At 49.7% G+C, this 17357-nt stretch overlaps 1 protein-coding gene across 5 annotated transcripts in view; it reads right to left on the reverse strand.

The window, feature by feature from the left end:
* PIK3CD (phosphatidylinositol-4,5-bisphosphate 3-kinase catalytic subunit delta) overlaps nucleotides 1-17357 on the reverse strand; it is a 54222-nt gene that overhangs the window by 8971 nt on the left and 27894 nt on the right. For all 5 annotated transcript variants that reach the window (XR_005215527.1, XM_037828578.1, XM_037828576.1 and 2 more), the window contains exons 3-8: nucleotides 4715-4884; nucleotides 2458-2686; nucleotides 2143-2372; nucleotides 965-1144; nucleotides 539-688; nucleotides 83-172 (exon numbers count right to left, since the gene is read on the reverse strand). Coding sequence is in view for 4 of the 5 variants with exons in the window: in XM_037828578.1 (XP_037684506.1) it covers nucleotides 83-172; nucleotides 539-688; nucleotides 965-1144; nucleotides 2143-2372; nucleotides 2458-2686; nucleotides 4715-4855 (1020 nt within the window). In the remaining variant the exon portion in view is untranslated. The remainder of the gene's footprint in view (nucleotides 1-82; nucleotides 173-538; nucleotides 689-964; nucleotides 1145-2142; nucleotides 2373-2457; nucleotides 2687-4714; nucleotides 4885-17357) is intronic.

Here is a 17357-nt window from a genome sequence, read left to right on the forward strand (position 1 = left end):
CCTCCGCATCCCCCCACCTCAGGCCACCGCCGCCTTGTTTGTGCAGAAAACATCCCCCCTCCTGCCCACGGGAGCCCCCTACCTTCATGCGCTCGTCTGCGTTGACTTTGCTGCCCTGGACCAGCTCGATGCAGAATGGCTGCTCCAGGGACCACAGGGACACAGAGGAGGGCTGGGGGAGGACGGCCAGCTGAGGGGCGCCAGCAGGGGTGGGGGCAGCCCCCGCTCAGCCCTCTGCCCTGGCCGCTTGAGGGTGGGCCTTGGCCACCACCCCATCCTTTACCAGAAAACCTGCCGTGCGGATGCCCCATGGGGCCTCAATGCCCCGAGTACTGCCTGGAGTGCAGGGGGCAGGAGGCTGGGCCCAGGAAGCTCAGAGAGCTCCCCAAACCCCACCCGCCCCCCAACATCAGTGGTGTTGGCTTCCCAGGATCCAAGCCCCAACTCTCACCACCAGCAGCCAAGGGCTGGTGCAGGCGCACAGCTGACAGGTGGCGGAAGGGGTGGCAGGAGGGCGACACGGAAGGTGCCGGCTCACCTTCTTCATGGGAATGGGGGGCGGCTTGGCGCGCGGCTTTTGGACTTGGGGGGCTGGGTTGCTCTGCTGGTCCCTCAGGGCGAGGATGGAGGAGGAGTGCACCATCGTCAGGTGGGGGGTCAGCCCGCTGTGCAGGCAGCTGCACACGTACTGAGATGGGGGGCGGGGGGGGTGGGTGAGCTGCGCCGGGGGCATTCCCACCAGCACCGGCTACCGGGAACCCCCCGTGCTGACCGCCACTGGCCCCGCAGGCCTCCAGGTGGCCTTCCTGCCGGCTTCCCTGTCCCCTCCCACCTTGGTAAGACAGAGTCTGCCTCATGCTCCAGCACGATCCCTGAGGGCCTGGCTCAGCAGCTCAGCTCCCCACTCCCAGGACCCGGCCCAGGGTGGTGGGCAACACGGAAGCCAGGGGCCCCCAGGCCTCACCTGGAACTGGCAGAGGGGGTAGCTGCCGTAGAGGAACTCATGCTTCCCGTTCACCTGCAGCGTGTAGTCCTCGGGCCGCTCCACCTGGGGCTGGCGGAACACCGTGGCCTTTTTCCGGAGGGCGCAGGCCATCAGCGCCAGGGGCACGTCCTTGGTGGACACCTGGAAGGTGAAGCTCTCCTGGGGGGAGGAGGGCAGGTCAGTCCTCTGCCCCGGTGGAGCCCGTGGGGTTCTGGGGTGCAAGGGTGGGGTTGCCTATTGTACTGGTTTGGATGTATTATGTCTCCCAAAATGCCATGTTCTTTAATGAAATCTTGTGGGGGCAGATGTATTAGTGTTGATTAGGTTGGAACCTTTTGATTGAGCGTTTCCATGGAGATGTGACCCACCCAACTGTGAGTGACACCTTTGATGAGGGTGTGACCTCTTGACCGGATGTTTCCATGGAAATGTGGCCCCACCCATTCAGCGTGGGTCTTTGATTTAATCACTGGAATCCTATTTAAGAGCTTAGACAGAAGGAGCTTGCTGCTGCAGCTTAGACAGACATTTCGGAGACGACTGTTGAAAGCCGACTTTTGATGACACTTTGCTCCAGAGAAGCTAAGAGAGGACAAAATGTCCCAAGAGCAACATTTTGAAGAATGCACAGGAGCTGAGAGAGGAGAGGAACACAACCGAGGATCAGCAGGTGCCAGTCTCGTGCCTTCCCAGCTGACAGAGGTGTTCTGGACGCCATTGGCCTTCCTTCAGTGAAAGTACCCTATTGTTGGTGCCTTAATTTGGACATTTTCATGGCCTTCAGACTGTAAATTTGTAACCAAATAAACTCCCTTTATAAAAGCCAATCAACTTCTGGTATTTTGCATAACAGTAGCACTAGCAAACCAAAACACCTGTTTTCCTATATTAGGATCCCCCCATCTTCCCAAACGCGAGCTCCACGGGGGGGCAGGTCTTGGGTGCTCCCTGCTGAAGGCCCACGGCTGGATTTGTTGAATGAATGAACAGACCAATGACCAAATGCCGCTTGGCTGTTCTGCCAAACCGAGACCACCCATGGGGCCCAGCCCCTCGCAGGCACAGACACTCGCCAATACCATCTGATGCTATCGGAAGGAGGGTGAATCTGGGGGGTTCGTGGATGCCTGAGGAGCTTCACAGGGGACACGCCTCACCTCGCTGCCCTCGAACTTGACGTTGACGAGCAGGGCCCGGTTGGGGACCCGCAGGGTGCCGGCGCCCCAGCTCTGCGGCGAGGGCTCCAGCTGCAGGGGGAAGCTGTACTGCATCCAGGCCTCCCAGCCCAGCTGCTGCCGGCGGGCGGCCGCCTCCTCGCAGAACTGGCGCATCTTGGCGCGGAAGTCGTTCACCTCTGGGTCGCGCAGGGAGTCGAACTCGTGGAGGCCTGCGAGGCGGGGAGCAGTGGGGTCAGCGCGGGCCACGGGGGATGGGCCGGGGCGCAGGAGGGTCCCGCGGCCAGGCGGGGGCACCTTTGCCGATGAGGAGGCTGATCTGCGAGTTGACGAGCTTCTTGACTCGGTTGCCCTCGCGGGCCACCAGGCGCAGCACCGGCAGGAAGGGCTGGATGTCGCAGAGCCGCCGCTGCTCGTCCTCCAGCTCCTGCTGCTCGGCCGTCTGGTTGACGCAGGTGAACACGTAGGCCTCGGGGTCGCTGAGCATGTGGAAGAGCGGCTCGTACTGGGCGCGGTGCCACAGCACCTGGGGGGACAGCGGCCCGTCAGCTTCTCCAGCCACAGGGGTGCAGTGGGAGGGCCAAGGCCAGACCCCGAGACCGTGGGACCCCTGCCGGACCCCTTGGGCACCGAGCCCCGTGCCACCAGGATGCTCAGTTACTGCCCTTCCCGGCAGGGTACCCAGCACCCGCTGGGAGCAGAGTGGGTGCATGAGCCACCCTTCCATTACCCCAAGAAACAGCCTGCTAGGTCACGACCCTCAGGCACCCCCCGGCTCACTGTTCTCAGTTCATCGTCCAGGCAGTCATACAAACTCCCCTGATCTTTAAATGTTGGCTACGAATGCAGAAAACTGGAACATAGTGTGTGGGCCAAATAAAACCCATCTGTGGATGGCGTTCGGCTCTGGGCAATCTCACCCAGGGACCGGCTGGAGGGGAAGGCAGTCCAACAGTCCGGCTTTAGGACAAAGGTGTTTGCCACAGAGTGACGGAGAAGATGGAAAAGGAGAAACAGCCCAAGGTGGCCACCGGGGGCCATGGCCAGTGACCGTCTAAAGAGGCCAAGGGACAGCCAAGAGCCGGGCTGCAGAATCTAGGAAGCCCATTTGTGGGTAAGGGTGGGTCCGAGATACATCATTAGGTGGGGGAAAAAACTCAAGTTGTACACATCAGGTATAATTTAAGCCCATTTTCAAAAAAAAAAAATAATAATAAACGTATTTATTAGTATAGACCAGTGTATGGCATACTACAGTTTTGCTGGCCAAATCTACCAGCTGCTTGCTGCTTGAAAAACAGCCACAGCTATTCATTTACAGATCACCCGTAGCTACTGTGGTGCCACGTGGCGGAGATGAACAGTGGCAACGAGTACCATACGGCCAGCAAAGCCTAAAATATTTCATGTCTGGCCCTTTATGCGAAAGTCTGCCCACTGCTGGGATAGATAAAAACATGAAGAAATTGAAACCAAATTGCTTCCCCTTCTCTGGGGTAAGCCTCTAGGAGCTGACATCTATATTTTATATTTCTGCAGTGTTTGAATTGCAATAGCATGCATGTGTAGCTTCGACACGGAGAAAAATAAGATTAACTGTAAAATAACACTTAAAGTTAATAACATGAACAAAGGTGTCATAAAGTTAACTCAGAAAAAAAGAGAGTATAAATGTTCGAAATCAGAATGATTTAACAATTACGGAGGAAAAACCCAATTCTGCTTATAGAAAAGAAAGCAAGAAATACCCAAGAGGTTAACTGTGGTTATCTTAGATAGCTAAATTAAAGGGCTTTTTTTCCTCCCTTCTTCTGCTTTTCATGATTTTCCTAAATTTTAATATATCTGCATTACTTTTGTAATGAAAAATGTAAACTTAATTTTTAAAGAAATCTCCCAGGAAGGGAAGATTAAAAACTCAAGGATGATCCATGGCTTCTGTCTGGCAGGCTCCTTTTTTTTCTGCTCCCATTTACAGCTTTCAAAATTCTGGGATAAATCTCACCCTTGGGGGGCCCCAGGCCTGACCTAATAACCCCATACTTTGGGAATGGGACAAGCCCATTGAAAGGGATCATGACAATATCTACCAAATACCATCCAGATGATTCATCCTCTGACTCATAATCTACCCTGAAAATTATTCAGCAAATCCGACAACTATTCCCAAAGATGTTTACTATGGCAACAGCTCTGAAGACACAAGGTCAGCAAGAATTCCTTAGTGGCCGCGGATGGTGTGTGTTTCAAAAAATGAACGCACAATCCCCGATGGGTGGACGACCACACTTGGAATCAGCACCTTGAAGTTATGCTTTGATCTAGTTAAAGGGGGAGAACTGCATCTGGAATGCGTGGACCAGAGCTGCAAGGTTTTTTTCTTTTGTTTTGTTTTTTAACAATTCTTGGATATTCTTTATATCTTTAAAAACTCACATCTGAGGATCCCAAATCTGAGAAATGATGTGTGTGAGCGTTAGAGTTTGTCCATCTATCTGTCTTTCACTCTACGAGTTCCGAGTTCCGAGGACCAGGCTTAAAGTCAAGGATGTACCTGCTTGATGGTACTGAGGTTGGCATTGCGGGACACCGGGAAGTTCAGGTAGACCCCCGTGGGCAGCAAGAAGTCAACCGCCACGCTCTGGTTTTCCTCCTCGGTCCAGAATTCCATGGGGCACTCCACCCCAGGAGGCATCCTGCTCTACTGCTCACACACCACCTGCCCTGGAAAGGAAGATGAGGCAGAGTCAGCAACTGGGTGGGTCCTTTGGAGACACCCCTCAGAAAACGGTACGCCAGGAATCCTTGACAGCAGGAGGCTCGGGACTGGGTCCTGGCCCCTGACCCCCAAAAGTTCACATCCCCGTGAGCCTCATCCTTCCCAGGGCAGCCAATGGCTCCACTGCTCCAGGCACTCACTGAGCTGCCTCCCATCACAGGTGGGACACTCATGGCGGTGCCCCAAATCAAGACACCCACAGACCCACGCCAAATCCTTTTATCTCAGGAGCACACGTATCTGGGAGACCCTGCTGGAGCCACCAGCTGCAAAACCTGCATCAGCCTACAGGGAGAGAGTCAGGCGATCCAGCACTTGAGAAGGAACTGGAAGGCTAGCAGGTCTTTGAAACTTCCTTACCAGAAACCAAAGGGCTGAAAATTGGCTTTGGCTCGCAGACAATTTTTGAGGTAACTCAGCCATACCAGAGTACAAACAAACCCATGTACTCAAAGCCCAAAGTAAAGTAACAAAATGTTACAGATACAATTAAAGGAACTTGTGTATCCATTCTGCACCCCCCCTCCACCCCACCTGGGACCCTCCCCCAGTTCTATCCCTCCTTCCAGATTACCACCACCTGGAATCTGGTTCTTTTATCATTTCTATGCATGTTTTTATACCTTTACTATACAAATAGGTATTTTCAAACAATCCCTAATATATTTGCATGTTTTAAAACTTTGTAGGAATAGTAGTAATTCTTCTGCAACTGGCTTTTGCCACTCAACATTATGTTCTTTAGATTTATCCACACTGATACATGTAACTCTGGTTTATTCTTTTTAACCATTGTGTGGTATCTTGGGTGTAAAGAAACCACAATTTATTTACCTCCTCATTTGTTGATAAACCTCAAGTTTTGTTTCTTTCTCTTTTTGTTGTTATTACAAATAGTGCTACAATGTATATTCTTGTATGCACACACATGGGACTCTAAATGGATGTTTGTCCAACAGAAATAGAATGGGATCCCAGAGGCAATGCCAAATTTTCTAGTAGCCACAATTAAAAAAGTAAGACAGGTCAAATTAATTTTAATAATCTATTTTATTTAAGCCAAATACATCCAAAATACGGTTATTTCAGCATGTAATCAATAAAAAAGGTTCTATTGAGATATTTACCTTCATTTTGTCATTTAAAGTCTTGGGAATCTGGTGTGTATTTTACACTCACAGCACATTGCAATTCAGAGGCTACTTTTTCATCAGAAATATTTGCCCTCTATGTAGAGTTCATACAGTTTACAGATGAAAAAGTAGGTTCCCCAGTCCAAGCTGTTTGAAAGCACATAAAATGTTTTCCAATAACAATCGAGTATCAATTTTTAATTTTTAAATTAATTAAGGTTAAATGGTATCTATAAAATTTCTCTTACTCCTTTCAAGTGCTCCAAAACAACCTGTGGTGATAGCGGCCTCCCTGGGCAGCCTGGTCAAGGGTATAAACGCCGTGAGTTGAACTGTCAGATCCTGGGCCATACGTGTCATTTGCTGAACTGAATTGTAATTTAGACAATTGCCAAAGTGTCCTCTAGAGTGGTACCCAATTAGCAGTCGCACCACTGTTGTATAGTCTTAATTTCCATATCCTTGCCAACACTTGGTATTGTCCAACTTTCTCCTTTTCATCAATTGGACGGGTATGAAATGGTCTGTTGTTGTAATCTGCATTTCCTTGATCATCTGTAAGCTGTCTATCTTCTGCAAATTGCCTGCTTATAACCTTTTGCCTGTTTTTAGTGTTTTTAGTGTTGATGCAGTTAAATTTATCACTCTTTGCCTTTATGTTTCATGATTTCTATTCGTTTAAAAAATACTTCCCTTCTCTAAGGTCCCATTCTCCTATATTTAAATAACTTTTTAAAATAGTTGAAAGGAAACGTTTAGTGTCAGAGAATCTGTTTTGGAGGCTCCTCCAGGCGAGCCAGGGCCTCACCCTGGGCTGGATGCAGAGGCTGCACTGAGCCAGGGGACGCACGCATCACCCTTGACTGCCATTTACCACCTTTGGCATTCGCTTCCTCTGGTGGGAAAACCACATCTGACTCTGGGGTCCTCTTTTTGAGACTGGCCAGGCCAGAGGCTTCCTTTTTTATTCAAACTTGGGGGACAGTCAGGAAGCTTGGAGAACCGACTTAGAATCCTAAATATGCTTCGGCCAAGCTTGGGGAGTGTGATGGTTAGGTTCATGTGTCAACTTGGCCAGGTGATGGTACCCAGGTGTCTGGTCAAGCAACCGTTACTGCGAGGACATTTGTGGCTGGTTAATAAACCAGAAGGCTGGTTTATTAAATCATCAGTCAATTGGCTGCAGCTGTGACTGATTACATCAACATAGGGTGTGTCTTCCACAATGAGAGAACACAATCAGCTGGATTTAATCCAATCAGTTGAAGTCTTTTAAGCGAGACAGATAGAGGACCTTCACTTCTTTGGCTAACCAGCGGTGTTTCCTGAGGAGTTCATCGAAGTTGCCAGTTCGTTTCCTGAGGAGTTCATCGAACACCTTCATTGGAGTTGCCAGTTTGCTGCCTGCCCTGCAGAATTTGGACTCATGCATACCCACAGTTGCATGAGACACTCTTATAAATCTTACATTTATAGATACCTCTTGTTGATCCTATTTCCCTAGAGAACCCTAACACAAGGAGTAAAGGAGCCTGTGGGCATCCCTCCTGAGAGGCTGAGATGGCCTGAACATCCAGGGACTCCAGCCACAGGGTCTGGGCTCTGAGAAAAATGTACCCCCCCTTCCGCCCCACTCCTTGGTGCTCTGGAAATGATGCTTTCAACTATACTCACCCATCGGGGAATTGGGGAAATACTTCCACATAAAAAGCTCATTCCTAAAAGAGGAAGACACAGGATGGTGTGGGCAGGAAAGAATCAAATGCCAGAGCCAGTCAGTGGTGAGACAGGGGACAGAAGAAAGTGGGAACTGCTTCCCTCCCTGGGGGCCCAGGATCCAGGGTGCAGCTGCTAACAAGCCTCTCCTCTGGGTGGAGCCCAGATTCACTGCTGTCCAGCAGGTCAGGGACACAGACGCCAGCTGACCCAGGGACCTCAAACTTTAAAACCACTCCCAAAGTGCAAACTGGTGCAACCACTTTGGAAAATTATTTGGCAGTATCTACTAAAGCAGAAGACACGTGTGCCCTATGACATAGAAATTCCACTCCTAGCCTGACACCCAACAGAGATGCGGGCTCACGTGCACCAAAAGACATGTATTGGAGTGTCGACAGCATCACTAATAGCCCTGAACTGGAAACTTCCCAAATGCTTATTAGCAGTAAAATAGAAAAATTAGTTACATTGTGGCATCCTCTCCCAAGGGAATATTATACAGCAACACACATACAATCATAGAGATGAATCTCACAAATATCATGCTAACCAGAAGAGGCCAGACACAAAAGAATATGTACTACACGATTCCAATTATATAAAGAACAAAAACAGGCGGAACTGAGCTATGTTGGCAGAAGAAGGGCTAGAGCTTATCCAGGAGGCGTTGGGGAAAGAGTGCCTGGAAAGGAGAATGAGGGGCCTTCTGAGTGCTGGTTTCCTGATCTGGGAGCTGGGACTTTTCACGAACTCGACATTTACACCCTCAGTCCACTTGGACCAGATGGGTAGATGTCAATCCTGGCTATAGGCCCAGCCAATCAGAGCCCTGAATTCCTCTCAGCTATGGGATTGGATAGGAGGTGGGAATGGCACTTAGGCCTGGCCAATCATTGTACGTCATCTCCCCGGCCATGGTGATTCCAGGACGGGCATGTGAAAGTCAAGTCAGTCCAATGGTTTTTGACATCTGTACTTCTACAGGGACTTCTGACTGGGGGGGCAGAAAAGATGGAATATCTGTCTAGAGCTGCTGGTATAACCACCTGCAGCCCTATAGGATGGGACCTGAGAAGAGACCAACATGGAGAAAAGCAGAGCTCAGAGTGGAGAGCACCAGCAGGTCCTAAGGATCCCCTCTGAGCCCCTGGATCCAGCCATGCCTGAAGCTAGCCTCTATCTCTGGGCTTTGCAGTTCTCTCTTGCCTTCTTTTTCTAACTTTGAGCACTCTGAGTTGGGCATTCTCCCACTTGCAGCTGGAAGGATCTATTTCAATTAATACAGTAGCATGTTTCATTTTTGGAAGCTTCTAGTGTTTAGACAGTTCTTTCCTTGGAAGTGACCTGACTCTAAGGGCCAACCCCTGATCTTTGTGCCACTATCTGGAGTAGTCCACCCTGATTGCCTTTCTGCTGGCTGACGGCCCCATCAGACCTGGACTTCTCCGCTCAGACCAGACATTGCCAGCACCTGTGCCCACTTTCCCCACAGTGCAGTTTTTAGACCCTTCTGCCAAAGTTTTAGACCCTTCTGCCAAAGTTTGGTACAAAGTTTGGTACAAGATGCTCCTGACAGGGCCTGATGGGTCAAGCTATGGAGGAATGTCCTGGGCACGGAGCTCCTATTTGCTCACCTAAAAGAGTAGCGGGCGCCCCCTCCCCCATTCCCAGGAGGTTTTTAGTGCCCACATCACCGAGCTTGTGAGTGGCCAGCCCTCCACGTATTTGTCACAGTAAGCCAGACCCTCTCAGCCCACACAGGAACATTAATTTCCTGCATCTAAATGCAAGAATTCATAATTATGCTTGGTAATTTCAACACACAGACACAATAGGCAAAGATGTGCTGTTGGATTTGATATTCTGTATATATCACCCAGTCTAAAATAAATCATTTACTCAACTAATATTTATTAAGCTCAACTGAGTGCCAGGAACTAGACAGGGAGCTGGTAATACGGGGCTGTGATGTAATTTCACGTGTCCACTTTGGCGAGGTTGTTTGGTCAAGCACTGGCCTGCCTGCTAATGTGAGATTATTTCGAGACAGAATTTGCATCCATAATCATACATCTATGATCAGCAGGGGAGGCTGCCCGCAGCTAGATGGGGAGGCTCCCACCCAAACAGCCCGAGGTCCTACAAGCCGGAACCGAGGGTTCAGCCATCAAAGCAGAATTTCCTACTCAGCTTCAGCAGAGGCTCTGCTGGGATTTCCAGCCAGCCAGCCTCCCCTGAGGAAAGCAGACCAAGGACGTCAGCATCCTCTTTATTGGCGTTTCCAGACCCCGGGATCACGTGAGCCACTTCCTCATAATAAATCTCCTCCTAGTGCAGACGCTGCTGGCTCTGCTTCCCTGGAGAACAAGACTCAAGGGCCCCTGCCCTCCACGCTCTCACTTCCCAGGAGGGGCAGCGTGAGAAGTGGGATGGGGGGTTTCCAGGGTGGGGGGACCGCTCCAAACTGGGAGGTCAGGAAAGCCCCCCTCCCCAGGAGAGGACCCTGGAGCCGAGGACACAGGAGGGCAAGAGAGAGCCAGCCACGCGCAGAGCCAGCCAGGGGGGTGGGAAAGGACTGGCGTGTTCCAGGACCAACGGAAGGGGGGCCACGCGGCTGCAGCCTATGGGGGGAGGGGGCAGGGCACTGGGGGGTGGGAGAGAACAGCAGGGAGCGAGTCCTGCAGACCCTTAGGACAAGGGGGTCACCTGGGGTTCACTCTAGGAGCGATGGGAAGGGTTGCAGACGAGGGCAGGATGGGATCTGATCTGCATCCAAAACGAGGCCACTGGCTGCTGTGCGGAAGGACTGGAAAGAAGCAAGCATGGAGGGGGCGCGGAGTGAGGAGGAGATGGAGAGACAACGGAAGCCCAGAAGGGGGGCGGAGAGGGAGGAAGCAAGGGGGGGCAGCCAGGTGTGGGGCTTGGGAAACTGGATGGGTGGGTGGTGGAAATTTCCTGGGCCAGGGATGTATAGGGGAGAAACAGACTTTAGGGGGATAAAACAGCCAGGGCTCCATTTCAGACATACAGAATCTGAGAAACCTACTGCTCCACCCATGTGGAGAGAGCCAAGGCACAAAGTGCCCAGTTCAGAGCTTGGAGGAGGCGTCTGTGGGGTCACGGAGGTATCATTTGGGGTCATCAGGCTACAGACAGGACATGGAGCCATGGGGACAGGTGGGACAGCCTTGGGGCAGAGGGTAAGTGGGGTCCAGGAGCACCCCCAAGGCCCTGGAGTCGAATCATCCAACGATGAGCTGTGCACAATCCCTCCCCTCTCTGAAGGCATCCAGAAACTTGCGGTATGACTTCTAAGTCATTGATAAAAATGCAGAAGAAAACAGGCCAAGAGAGTGCCCCATTTCTTTCACCTTCCCACCTCCCCAGCCAGCACAATCCACAGAATCGGCCCTGCGGCTGCCAGAGCGAGCTCAGCCTGTGCGTCTGTCGCGCGAGCAAGCCGTCCTTCTCTGAGTTGTCCTGAGACGTTCCCAGTTAGATGCACTTTTTTTAGCCTAAGGTTGAAGAGCAGTTTCCCCCTGCGATGGGCTGAGGGGCCAGGCCCTCTGAGTCCTAAACCGCCAGCCAAGCAGTTTCTCCAAAGAATTGCCAGGAAAGCGTTTGTTCCACTGCCCTGCCCAGCCAGTCCCGGGGATGCCTCGATGGGCTCTCCGGTAGTTCTTGGAGAGGACGGGAAGCAGGGGAGTGGATCCCAGAGCCACAAACCCCTCCTCTGGGCTGGGAGTGAAGCTGCAGCCTGCCCAACAGTCCTCGGGGGCTGGACCGCTGGCTGGCAACTTGTCCCAAGCTCAGGACACCGCAAGACTCCATCTCACTCCTTTTGAAATTCTACCATCTCAGGGTCCTGAGCTGGGGTCCCCTGAGTATATCAGGCTTCCACATCCTTCCAACGGCCCTTGCAAAGGTGCTGGTGCCCTGACCTTTCTCAACGTAACTGCAGGTGTTTGGGTCCTACAGTCACATGCCCTGGGCAAGGGCTTCCAGAGGAAAGAAGTGAGTCACTGCTGGCAGCGTCTGCTCTGGGGACAGGCAGCAGGCAGGGAAAAGAAGGGAAGTTATCTGAGTGACAAACATCTTCCTCCCAGAGGTGACCTGTGCAAAATATGCCACGTGCCTTCAGATGTCTAGAATATACCCTATAGCAGGAACCTAAAGGTCACTCTGGATCATTCCTATGAGTCTGTGTATAAAGAGACAAAGGTTTGTCATCACTGTTCATCCTCGTACCCCAAGGACAAAACACCTGTCCAGTGCCAGGGTTTCAGAACCCAAAGTCGGAGTCCATCTAGTCCAAGAAAAGCTTCGGTCACAGAAAACTTCAAGAAGGTGGTTATCACACAGCCAAGTATCCATCACCAAGCCAGGCTGCGGAGGACGCAAAACCAGCAGCCACTCGACGAGGGGCAGGGGGTCCCCTGCAAGGGTGTCCGTTGTGTGGCTGCCAGGCGGCCACAGCCTTCTCCACCAGGCGAAACAAGCCCAAGTCCCATCCTGGGATTATTTTCTGGTACGTTTCAGCCTCAAAAAGTCCTTCTAATCAAGTGTTGTGTTTCCCAGCCCCTCGCCCTTCGCCCATGGAGAATGAAATCGGCACTTTCCCTGTTGCCCGGTCTGTGAAGGAGAGTGCATGCCCGTGGGCGTCTGAGGGGCTGACACTGGTGGCGCTTTACCGGGAGGTTCCTGACCGGCTCCTGTTTTGGTGCAGCAGAGATGCTGGGATATTAGCCTGATGGAGCTTTCCAGAAACCACCGCCCTGCTGCTGGTAAAAGCCCCAAGATCCTAGGGCCACCGCACCCATCTGGAGAGCCTCGGGGGAAAGGACCCGAGGAAGGTCACCTTCCCAGCCCGAAGGCTGCAGGGCCGGAGGTCTGTTCATTCATTCAACTCAGTACAGATTTCTTGGAGCCCCTTCCAAGTGCTAACCAGGGAACGGACAGGCACCGTGCCTACTCCTAATGGGAGAAGACAAAGGATAAAAGGAAAACAAATTAACAAGAAGATTTCAGGGACTTGCAGGGAGGGTCTCCATTCAGATGGCGGGTCGGGAACGGCTCTCAGCTGACATCGTGTTGAATTTGAGGCCCTAATGGTTGGAAGGACCCAGAGAAGAGGGTCGAGGAAATAGGGCTCCAGGCAGCAGGAGCAGGACATCCAAAGGCCCCGAGGCCAAGTGAGTGGAGCTGAGGGCCCAAGAGAGAGTGAGGTGTCCAGGTTTTGTCGTGTCACAGTGGAAAACCATCTGAGGGTCTGAAGCGGGGGATTGATGTGGTCTGATCTCGGGCTCTACCGAGATCACTCTGGCTGCCGTGAGAAAAACGGAAGGGAGGGAGGCAAGGATGGAAGTGGGAACACAATCATGAGACCACTGCCGGACCCCAGGCCAGAGCGGGCCGGGTCCCAAGAAGGCAAGGAAGGAGCCAGGCCCTGCACACCGCGTCCAGGGGCCTCAGAGCCTCCCGAGCTTCCCCCGGAGGTAAAACAAGAACTGAAGCTACAAACCAGAGGAACTAATGGTCCAGGGTCCTCAACTGGTAGACTCTTTGGATAGGTGTGCCGCTCTTCCAAAACACAAGATCTTTAGTGGGAGACACTTCAGTGCATCACTCAAGGAGGCCCCAGTTTAACAGCCTCCTCCAGCCCCGGCCAGAAAGGACACGTCTGCATCGCAGCTTTGGGCCACAGTCAAAGGGAAGGCCTGGCAAGTTCCACACAGGCTCACTCGGGTGTCACCTGAAGGCAAAGCTAGTGTCCAGTGATGGCCAGTTGGGGGACAGGGGCGAGCATCGAAACATGAATGGGAGGGAAGTCTCCAGCGGGGGGCGGGGATATCCCCAAGGCCCCGCCCCGGACTGAGGAGGGAGGAGCTTGCCTGGAGGACTGGAGATCAAAGGTATGAAGGTGTGAAGGATGCGCAGGCAGGAAGTACTGAAGTAATGTGATGTCAGGAAGGAGGCATCCTGAGGTCCACTCAGAAGGTAAGCTGAGGATGTGAACTGCTTTCCTCCCTCGTTTCCACGTCTACCGTTCTCTGTCCCTCATTTTTGATGATGTCTCGCTCCCCAGGGAACACATGCGTCAATAGGACATGAACTTTTAATTTGAATATTTAGAAAGGCAAAACCAAAATCCTTACTGGGGAAAACCAAGACAGAAATCAAAGATTGAGGGACATAGGCTTCTGGAAATTCTGTTCTATACGGAAAAAATATATATTTCTGACTCCTTCTGATGCCATCAGGAAAAATGAGCCAACTACCCTGAAAAAAATCCCATCCCAACCACTGCCTGTGATGTTCAGTTCATGACCCACAGGCCACAGGGTGTGTGGAGAGCAATGGAAGAGTCCACAGAACCATTTGGCACAACGTGTAAAAATCAAGAGAAAGATCCATGTTCTCAAACCTCATAATTTTTAGAACTTGGGAATCATCCTAAGGAAGCAATTCCAAAATAGATAAAGCTAAGTGAGCAAAGATATTCATTGTGGTATTGCTTGTGAAAGTGAAAACTCAAAGGTGATAAGGAAATGGTTAAGTAAATTTATGGTACATTAACTCAAAGGAATCAAGTGTGGTCCCTAAAATGACACCCATGCACACTGCATAACACTGTACATATTTTCCATGTTAAATGAAACAAAAAATGTACATACATTTATCATTACAAAATATACTTGTAGACAAAGCATTTCAGAAAGCACAGATAAAAATGAAAGCAGTTATATTATGGACAAATACGGGTGTCATGAAAATGGCTTTAATTTCTAAGAAAATTATACACACACACGACTTTGAAAATTAATTAGAACTAAAACACTCATAATAAGCAAAGAAACAGCAGTCCCTTCACTCTACCAGCTCCACACACATCCTCCTCCCAATCAATTCCAGTTGTCTCTTTGGGTATTTATCTTTATATTTCTAGACAATAGGTTTATACTGTTACTTCTTGATTTTCAACTTTTAACTTCTTATGTTAGAAAATAAAACTGAGGTCTCCTACACATACACACACGCACGTATCTTCCCCTCCATCCTCTGAATATAGCTGGGTGACAGTTTGGGGTTATCTTCAGTGCTTACATTATTATGATTATGTAAATATTGTTCAAAGCTAAGCCACATTGTGTACTACAATTATATTTCCTTTGGTGCAATGTTTTGCTTTTCATGTAGTTGATAATTGCCTCATTTTTTATTTGCTTTGTTTTCCATATACAAGTCACTAATTCTTCCCCCGAACTCTCCAACAGAACTATAAAACTTCTCACAAAACAGTAAATATGTCACATAACCCATCAGCTCCATTTTCTCCTCAAAGATATTCCTCCAAGGATCCTCTGCCATCTTGCTCCAAACCGGGCTGGTTGCCCACTAGACTGGCTGCACAGCTGTGCTAAGAGGACCTTCTTCACAATCACCATGGGAATTCCCTTCCCCATTCTCTGGATAAGTCAAGAGTTCTTGGCTGCAAGTAAAGAATCCTACTCTGGCTGATTAAGTAGAGAGGGGATTATCGAACACATTTTTTCATATGATGATGAGTTTTACAGTTCTGTTGGGAGATTCTGGAGAAGAATTAGTGATTAGCACATAGAAAACTGAGAAAACCGAGGCAACTATCAACTCCAGGAAAAACAAAAAGTGGAACAAGAAAGGAAATATAATCATAACACACTAGGTGGGCTCCACAGTGCAGAACCACAGCTGGGTGGCAAAACTTCTGCTGTTGCCACCAAGCACTGGGTCCCAGCCGGTTTCCCTGCCATTTCTGTCTCAGGAGCTTGACCTCACAGCCCATCATGGCTGCCATTACCACAGCCATCGACAGCACATACTCTTTGTTCCCCTCTTCTGTGTCATCAGCTCCTGTGTCAAAATCTGGCACAGGGGAAGCTTGGAAGTGAGCACTTTTCAAGTCCTATGGAGGGAGTTTTCTTTTTTTCTCCCCTCCAGAGATTCAAAGTAAGATAATAGCTGAAACACAGGGAGCCATTTTGTATCACTTGTTCTTTCTTGGTTTATTCCCCATTTTAGTGGAAAATATCCCCTAGTATACTAGCTTCCTCGAAAATGCATGTGGGGAGGGTGAATTATTTGAAAATTCATAGATCTAAAAAATGTCTTTATTCTACTCTTTTACTTAAATGATAATGAATACATAATTTGGGGTTGGGAATTAATTTTCCTCAGAAATTTGAAAGCATCATTCCATTGTCTTCTAGCTTCTAATGTTGCTTTCGAAAAGCCTGATGCCACTCTGTTATCCAGTCTTCTGAATATGGCTTCTTTTCTCTTTGGTGACTTTTAGCATCTTCTCTCTGTCACTGGAGGTCTTGTATTATTCCTTTTGTTGGGTACTACTCAGAGATCTTTTTCATGCACAAACTCTAGTCTTAGAAAATTTTCCTGTATTATTACTTTGAACATTTTCCCATCACCATTTTCTCTCCCCTCTTTCTCCTATAGTTGGATATTGACCCTCCTGAACTGATTCTCTAATTTTACCATCTTTTCTCTCCTCTTTTGCCACCTCTCAAATCTTTTGTTCTACTTTCTGGAAAATTTGTTTTACAATTCCCCAACCTTTTTATTGAATTTTGTATTCTTGCTCTCTGAGTTTTACTATCCAAGAGCTTATTCTTATTTTATGAATGTGCCTTTTAAAAAATGAAAACAACCATGTTTATGACTTTAGAATTTCTTTTTTTTTTTTTCTGTTTGTTTCAGTCACTGTCTTTCATGTTAGAGGTTTCATTCTATGTTGGATGATCCTTGGTTGCCCATTCAAATTTAAAAGAGAGGCACTAAAAGCTGCTTGTGTACAAGCAGGACTAGTTGCTTGGTAGCCTTCACTGTGGAGTGATGAAGCAGCAAGCCAACTTCTCAATGGGTTCTCCCCTCAATGTCAGCCTCTGAGGACATCTTTCTTGTGATAAGGGGCTCCATAGAGAAAAGTCCTTCAAGGCCCTGCCTGGAAAATGGGTTAAGCTGGGCTGCCACTGTTCTGAGAGCCAAGCATGGAAGGGAGCTGGAGTTCTCATTATTTAGCATGTAAATTTTACTTAATCCTTAAGTCCTCAATACAGTGCTTCTCCCAGACTTCAGCTGGTCTTCACACAGCTTCTCCCTTCCCTCAGCTGCTCCCCACAGTCTCTCTCTGCTTCGGACTGCACTTGTGCCTTTCTGGTTCAATGCTGCTGGCAGGAAACCTCCCATCATCTGCTGGGGTGGAGAAGGTGAGCCAGCTGCCTATGTACGCTAAGAGCACGTCTGTCATTCTAATACTCATTTTCCACCAGTCTTCCTGCTTTCAGCCCATCCAGCACCCCACCTTCTGGAGTACACCATATCCTCCATTCCTGAGCCTTTGGTGGGTCCCACGGATATACCAGCTTACTTCCCTCACAGCACAGGAACTTAAGTTTCAACCTTCTCTGCTCTGTTACTCTCTCACTCTCTTGCCTTCTGTCTTCCAAAATTTCTGCTCATATTTCTTCCTCCTCTATCCTCTCCTCTTCTGTTTTCATATGGATTTATGCCTT

The sequence above is a fragment of the Choloepus didactylus genome, chromosome 2 (genome assembly GCF_015220235.1).
Source record: "Choloepus didactylus isolate mChoDid1 chromosome 2, mChoDid1.pri, whole genome shotgun sequence".
Lineage (NCBI taxonomy): Eukaryota > Metazoa > Chordata > Mammalia > Pilosa > Megalonychidae > Choloepus > Choloepus didactylus.